A 7,539-nucleotide genomic window follows, 5' to 3' on the forward strand; every position below is an offset into this window, starting at 1 on the left:
ATATTATATATTTATATATTTATTATATATTTACCTTTTTAAACAATGTGCCATATTATTTTCTATTGGAAAAGTAAAGATGGTTAATCAAATGCTTTAGTCTTAAAGATTCCATGCTAAGAACTAATGACATTTTTGTTCTTTAAATCTAGATAGACGTTCTTACCACCACCACCATCACCTAACCACCACTAGCAGTCAAAGAGAGGCATTCAACACAGAAATGGTCAAGTACCAAACTGAATAGCTATTAAAAGCTTATTACATGTATATTTTTATTCAAACAATGTTCAGTAAGCACTTGATTTTTTATAAAAAGTATGCAAAGAATGTCTGTCTTCTCTATGCCAGACTTGTGCTAGGTCCTGGGTATACAGTAGTAAATGAAATTGATATGGTCATTGCCTCAGTGAACCTACAGACCAGTGAGGGACATAGCCATCAAACAAGGAAACCCACAAATTATTATTGAATTCAAATTATGATAAATGCTATTAATTAAAAAAAGAAACAAGAGGCCAGGTGTGGTGGCTCACGCCTGTAATCTCAGCACTTTGGGAAGCCGAGGTGGGTGGATCACCTGAGGTCAGGAGTTCGAGACCAGCCTGACCAATATGGTGAAACTCTGTCTCTACTAAAAATACAAAAAAGCCAGGTGTGGTGGTGTGCACCTGTAGTCCCAGCTACTCAGGAGGCTGAGGCAGGAGGATTGCTTGAACCAGGGAGGCAGAGGTTGCAGTGAGCCAAGATCGCACCACTGCACTCCAGCCTGGGCGACAGAGTGAGACTCTGTCTCAAAAAAAAAAAAAAAAGAAAAGAAAAGAAAAAAGGAACAAGAGAGAGCATAACACATTCATGAAACAAGAGAATTTTGGTGTGCTTAAAGCAAAAGATGTGAATGGTGAGTAATCAGATTATGAAAGTTTTTGCATGTCATCTTAAGGACTTCAAATGTTAGGGCAGTGAAACAGTGCTAATGGATTTAAGCAGAGAAATGGCATAACCAGGTTTTTCGAAAGCATAAATCTAGTCACATAATCCTTCATGCAGGAATTGGTTCTCCATCAGAGGTAGTTCTAATTTCTCTGTCAAATACATTCCTGACTTTAACAGTACCTCAAAAGGATCTCTTACCTGAGGCTGTACAAAAGTAACAAGTGAAATTAGTGTTGATTGAGAGCCAAAGAAAAGAATGCACCGTTTTACCAATAATTAACTTTAGTATTGCATATTATATATAAAGCGCACACACACACACACACACACACACACATATATATATATAGTTGTGCACAGCAATGTTATGGAACATATGGCTTTAACTACCACTCTCTTAGCCAAGATCTGCAAAGAGATACTCACCCAGGTTCTGTTCTGGGTCCTCTTCTGACATCTGGGTTATTTCTCATCTGTTTTGTTGTCCCATTCTGGTCTATATCCCATTCTAAAACACTTGGTTCCATGCCAATCTGCTCAGTTCCTTGTGTCAAAGCTGGCAGACTGACTACAGAGGTTGTTCAGTCTGTGTCTCCAAGGTCTCTCATAGTTCCCTCTTTGAAGTAAAGCTTTCAGCTATTTCTATAGCTCTAGCTATTTCTGTTTATATTTAGAACCACACATAACGAATTCCAGAAAGCAGACAATTCAGTTCTGTTACAACAAAATTTAGCTCTACTCGAATAAAAGCCTACTATAAAATTACACTGCAACATAACACTGAAATTGCCAGGCAATGATTGTGCCCATTGCATTGGGAAGATTGAGGTATCTAGGAAGAAACGTGGTTACTTCTAGGATAAATGCTTCCCAGTCAGCTTTCCCTTACCATTCCAAAACCATTACTCGGGGCATAATTCCATTCTCTACTATCAAATGTCTCTTGGCAGCAAAATCTGGCATCAAATTTGTCCTGTTGTTGGCAGGGCGCATTGGCTTACACCTGTAATCCCAGCATTTTGGGAAGCCGAGGTGGGCAGATCACCTAAGGTCAGGAGTTCGAGACCAGCCTGGCCAACATGGTGAAACCCCGCCTCTACAAAACATACAAAAAATTAGCCAGGCATAGCAGCATATGTCTGTAATCCCAGCTACTTGGGAGGCTGAGGCAGGAGAATCGCTTGAACCTGGCAGGCAGAGGTTCCAGTGAACCGAGATCGTGCCACTGCACTCTAGCCTGGGTGACAGAGTGAGACCCTGTCTCAAAAAAAAAAAAAAATTGTTTCATTGCTTCATCTCCAGAATTTTGCTATATGGTTATTTTGAGTTTCTTTATATATGGGTTACACATCTAGGAACATGTAACAGAAGTCCTAGATGTATTTTCTTTTACTTTTTTATTATACTTTAAGTTCTGGGATACATGTGCAGAACATGCTGGTTTGTTACATAGGTATACACGTGCCATGGTGGTTTGCTGCACCTATCAACCTGTCATCTACATTAAGTATTTCTCCCAATGCTAGAGTTAAGTAATCCAAAACTCAACATCTAATGCTAAAACTTTTAAAGTATTTTATATTTTTAATTTGTCCAGTGAGTTTACATTCTTCCAGTCAAAACCCTCTTCCCTTCCCTACTCTAGAAGTAGAGATAGACAAGTAAGAAGGTACACATGGAGGCAGAAAGAATGAAGGAAAAAATCAAATAAAAACGGAAAAAGAGAGAAATAAGAACTAATCCTACTTTTCTTTCTGAAAGATAAATTTTTGCTGGAAATAATGTCTCCCAATGTATGGTCACTGCACAATCTATATCAGAATTTCTTGGGGCTCCACCTATAACTACAGACTATTGAGGAACCACCCTAGAGTCACTGAATCAGAGTATCTGGGAGTGAAGGCATTTTTAACAAGCAACATTTGTATGCAAATAAAATATTTAAAACAACTAACATAAATATTGTCTCTATAATGTTTAAGTATTTATAAAGCAATATACCTCATTGCCCTTGTTTCTTTATAATTTTCACAAGTGGTACTTTCTTCTCAAATAAAGTGACTGGTGTAAAGCTGATAAATGTGTTAATTTACTGAATGACTGCTGTAAACAGAAAAGGTACAAAATAACAAGAATACGTGTCTCTGTGAAGTCAATCATCCAATGAAGAAAAAAGACAAACATGAATGAAAAAGACTTAATTAGTATATGAGTAGTATGCTGGCATAAAAGCAGATACAATTTGCACAAGTATTTATGTGCTTAGAAAAGCAAGGCTGGCAAGTGGAAAAATCAAGTAGGCATCACTGAACGCCTTGCTCAGGGAGATAAGGAGTTTTAATCAGGAGTTTTGAATAATGAAGGGTAATTAGAGAGCCACCATCATGTGGCAGAACAAGCTCTGGCCAAGAAATCGGAAGGATGTCATAGTCCCAGTTCTACAGTTGTGTGACGTTGAGCTAGTCTTTTACATTTTTAAATTCTGTTTTCTCACTTGCACAATAAACGCCAGTCTTTATCTGTTTCTTTATGCTCCCACCTTCTTTGAGAAAGGATTAAAGCACAGAAGATATACAAGATTTCTTCTGGAGCAAACATTTAATGACTCTATAACTCAAAACCTCACAACCACAAAACACAAAAAGGAAATATTAACAAATGCAAATTGAAACCTACTATTGTTAACAGGCAATCACTCTGTGTATGCATCTCATAACTGTGAAATTATGTAGAGATAAGATCTGATCAGAGTTCTAAGAGGTTGTATGTTGTCTAGAATTTCTCTGGTGAGCTCTGCCAGGGGCACATCTCTGGTAAAACCGTAGGGACCCAATCAGAGATGTGTGTTTGATGCAATGGTATTTTGCCCAGCAATTTCTTCATAGCATCTTTGACTTCCTTGTTTCTTAAACTGTAAATTATGGGGTTCAACATAGGGGTAAGCAGTCCATAAAGCAACGAGATAATTTTGTCTATTTTTTGTGCGTTTGATGATGAAGGCTTTAGGTACATAGAGAGGGCAGCCCCATAATACAAGATCACCACAGTCAAATGGGCACCACAGCTAGAAAAAGCCTTGTTTCTTCCCTCTGCTGAGCTGATTCTCAGAATAGCGGAAAGGATGAAGATGTAAGAGATGCAAATTAAGAGCATTGGAATTGGCAAGAGGAGAATGCTGACCACCAGCATGATCGTGGTCATGAGCAGTGAACTTGTGCAAGCTAACTTTAGCACCGCCAGAATTTCACACGTGAAGTGATCGATGAGATTCCCACAGAGGGGTATCTGCAGGGCGAAACTGGTTTCCAGGAGGGCGGTCAGGCAACCCATCACCCAGGAGACCGTGGCCATCCGTGCACAGACGCACCTGTTCATGATGATGGAGTATCTCAGAGGGTTGCAAATGGCCACATAACGGTCATATGCCATCACGGCCAGGAGCACACACTCTGTGGAGCCCATGGCAAGGGACAGATACATCTGTACAGCACACTCAGAAAAGATAATGGTTTTCCGGGATGACAGCAAGTTCACCAGCAAAGTAGGAACAGAGGCAGATGTGTAACAAATATCCATGAAAGAGAGATTTCCAAGGAATAAGTACATGGGGGTTTTAAGGCGTGAATCTAGGATAGTGATTAAAATAAGAGTGCTGTTGCCCAAGAGGGTTGTCAGATACATTACAAGGCTGAAGACGAAGAGAACCACCTCTAACCTTGGGTACTGGGAAAATCCCTCCAAGAAAAAAGTGCTCCAAATGGTGAAGTTTTCTCTTTGCATTTTCTTTCTTTCATCTATATTTATTCCAGTATTATTCCCTTCATTTAATCTGAGGACATAAAGAAATGAACAAAGTGTGATATTCGTTTAGTTAGGAAAATCCTCTCAAACTTATTTTCACTACTATAAATGCAATTTTACTACAAGAAATCACAGGATAGTGTATTTATTGATGTAATGGGGAGAAGCAGGTTTGATGTATATAAGTTGATTCTTCCACAATAAAATTTAGAAAACAGCAAATTTGAAAAAAAGAATATACTTTTTTTTTTTTTTTTGAGACGGAGTCTTGCTCTGTCGCCCAGGCTGGAGTGCAGTGGCGCAATCTCGGCTCACTGCAACCTCCGCCTCCCGGGCTCACGCCATTCTCCTGCCTCAGCCTCTCCGAGTAGCTGGGACTACAGGCGCCCGCCACCACGCCCGGCTAATTTTTTGTATTTTTGGTAGAGACGGGGTTTCACCGTGGTCTCGATCTCCTGACCTCGTGATCCGCCCGCCTCGGCCTCCCAAAGTGCTGGGATTACAAGCGTGAGCCACTGCGCCCGGCGAATATACGTATTTAATACTTGAATCTGAGCTCCTAAACCTATCCTTGGCACACAGTAGGTCTTTAATAAAGATTCAAAAGTGACTGAATGAGGAAAAATATGAATGTACATTGAAGAAGTTATTGAGCTCAAATCAGAAAAGTAATCCAGATAAGTGAGGAAAAGAAAGCTCAAATGTACAATAAAAAGCAATATTGATCTTCACTAAAAGAAGAGGAGGAACCTTGAAAGAAACAAATAAATTTTAGGCTTGGCACAGTGGCTCATGCCTGTAATCCCAGCACTTTGGGAGGCTGAGGCGGGTGGATTGCTTGAGCTCAAGAGTTTGACCAGCCTGGGCAACATGATGGTGAAATCCTGTCTCTATGAAAAATACAGAAATTAGCCAGATGTGGTGGCGCACATCTGTGGTCCCAGCTACTCAGGAGGCTGAGGCTGAGACAGGGAGGCAGAGGTTGCAGTAAGCCGAGATTGCACCACTGCACTCCAGCCTGGGTGACAGTGAGACTCTATCTCAAAAAAAAGAAAAAAAAATTTAAACCAACTTCATAGTCGGAGGCTCTGGGTCTAAATGAACTCTGCCCTTTCCAGCTAACAGTTTGGGGGGGCTGTACACTGATTTCATAAAGGACAACATGCTCGAAGCATTGTAGATTCTAATTTGTGATTATATTTAAGAGCCAGTTTATGTCACACAATTTAATACTAATACATTTAATACTAATTCATCCAGTGTACAATTTCATTCATTGTTGAGCCCCATATCTTTATGAGTGTTTAAAGAGTTCTAAAAAGTATAGCCAGGCAATACATGAAAACCCACATATCCAGGAAATGCAGAAACTAAACTCCCTTGGAAGATTACCATAAGATCTCTTTGAAAATAAGACTACAGAGCATGTAGTTATAAATAAGAACATTGGAACTGGCAAGAGAAGAATGTTGACCACCATCATGATCATATCCATAAGCAGTGAACTTGTGCAAACTAACTTTAGCACTGCCAGAATTTCACTTGTGATCGATGAGATTCCCACAGAGGCGTCGCTGCAGGGCAAAACTAGTTTCTAGCAGGACAGGCAGAAACTTAAAGTTGTATTTTTTTTCTTACATTTCACATTGTTAACAAAAAATTATTACAGAAAATTTACCTTGCTTCTGCACTCATATTGCCTTTTAATAAACCTTCAACCATTTTCTTTCTCCACTGAGTCTTTCCTATTTTCAAATATACATGTTCTTAAAAATCACTTTCATCTTATGAATTTCTCTGCCAAATTTTATATTTAATAGACTTCTCTAATAATAAAAAGTTATTAGATTATTATAAAACATTACTTCAAAGAAGCTTAATTTTTGTGCTACTCTTAAGACTAACAAGCACAAAAGTTTTTAAATGAAAAAATCAGCCCAGTTACCTGAGATTTGATATTCAAAAGTATTTAATAGTAGCCATCTGAATTCTGTGTCCTCCCATCTGAATTCTGTGTCACCAACTTCAAATAAAATATTGTTTTATGATGCACTTCATAAAGTTAACTATGTCCAAGAAATAATAAATTAATTCACATTTTAAAATGTTAAATATTATGTAAAAATCAATGGTGCAATTCATTTCTTTCGAAATTATTAATTCTTACTACCATAACTAAAAATACCAAAGGATAGCAACTGAAATATTAGGTAAATTTAAATCATTTGTTGTTTTGGGGGAATACCTGTTGTCCCTGAACAATTTAAAGTTCAGCAGCTAAGATATACAGAGGTTTGAAACTTCAGATCCTTCAGGGATATTGTCCCAAAGATCCAATTATATCAAACTTTTAAAAAGTTAAATAGAGAGTGAACCACACAGTTCCTCCAAAATACTTTGGAAAAACTCAGAAAACAAGGTTTTCTATTCGCTTTCTTCTTGTCAATCCTTAGCTATGTCAAGATTTTTTTAATGAATGATTTCAGTGTAGAATACTTAACAGAATACAGAGAAAAGATGTCCCTACAATACTAAAATACATTTTGTGCATTTGTGAAATTACTTCCTGGTTTTCAGAAATTAGGGAAAGAACATTTACTTCTTAAAGCCACAGAGCAATAACTGACTGCCCCAACAAGCGATCAGAAATGTTATTCAATATACACATATTGAGAGGATTGTAAGGCAATGAATGAAACCTCGGTAGTAATGGGCACATCCTAGATCTTTGTTTTGTTTTGTTTTGTTTTTAAGACAGGGTCTGGCTCTGTCGCCCAGGCTGGAGTGCAGTAGCAGGATCTT

General features: G+C 38.4%; 1 protein-coding gene across 1 annotated transcript; it reads right to left on the reverse strand.

Annotated features, from left to right (window-relative positions):
* Nucleotides 1-3,515: 3,515 nt before the first annotated feature.
* Nucleotides 3,516-6,803, reverse strand: LOC116475536 (olfactory receptor 2K2). The gene is made up of 2 exons (XM_032164858.1): nt 6,683-6,803; nt 3,516-4,765 (listed from the first exon to the last, which is right to left on the reverse strand). Exon 2 carries the CDS (start codon nt 4,714-4,716, stop codon nt 3,709-3,711), a length of 1,008 nt encoding a protein of 335 aa, XP_032020749.1. The 5' UTR covers nt 4,717-4,765; nt 6,683-6,803; the 3' UTR covers nt 3,516-3,708.
* Nucleotides 6,804-7,539: the final 736 nt, after the last annotated feature.

The sequence above is a fragment of the Hylobates moloch genome, unplaced genomic scaffold, assembly GCF_009828535.3.
Source record: "Hylobates moloch isolate HMO894 unplaced genomic scaffold, HMol_V3 SCAFFOLD_10, whole genome shotgun sequence".
NCBI classification, from domain to species: Eukaryota; Metazoa; Chordata; class Mammalia; order Primates; family Hylobatidae; genus Hylobates; species Hylobates moloch.

What these genes read in the sequence shown, in the direction of transcription:
- LOC116475536 (XM_032164858.1), bottom strand. Translation starts at nt 4,716, where the DNA reads ATGCAAAGAGAAAACTTCACCATTTGGAGCACTTTTTTCTTGGAGGGA.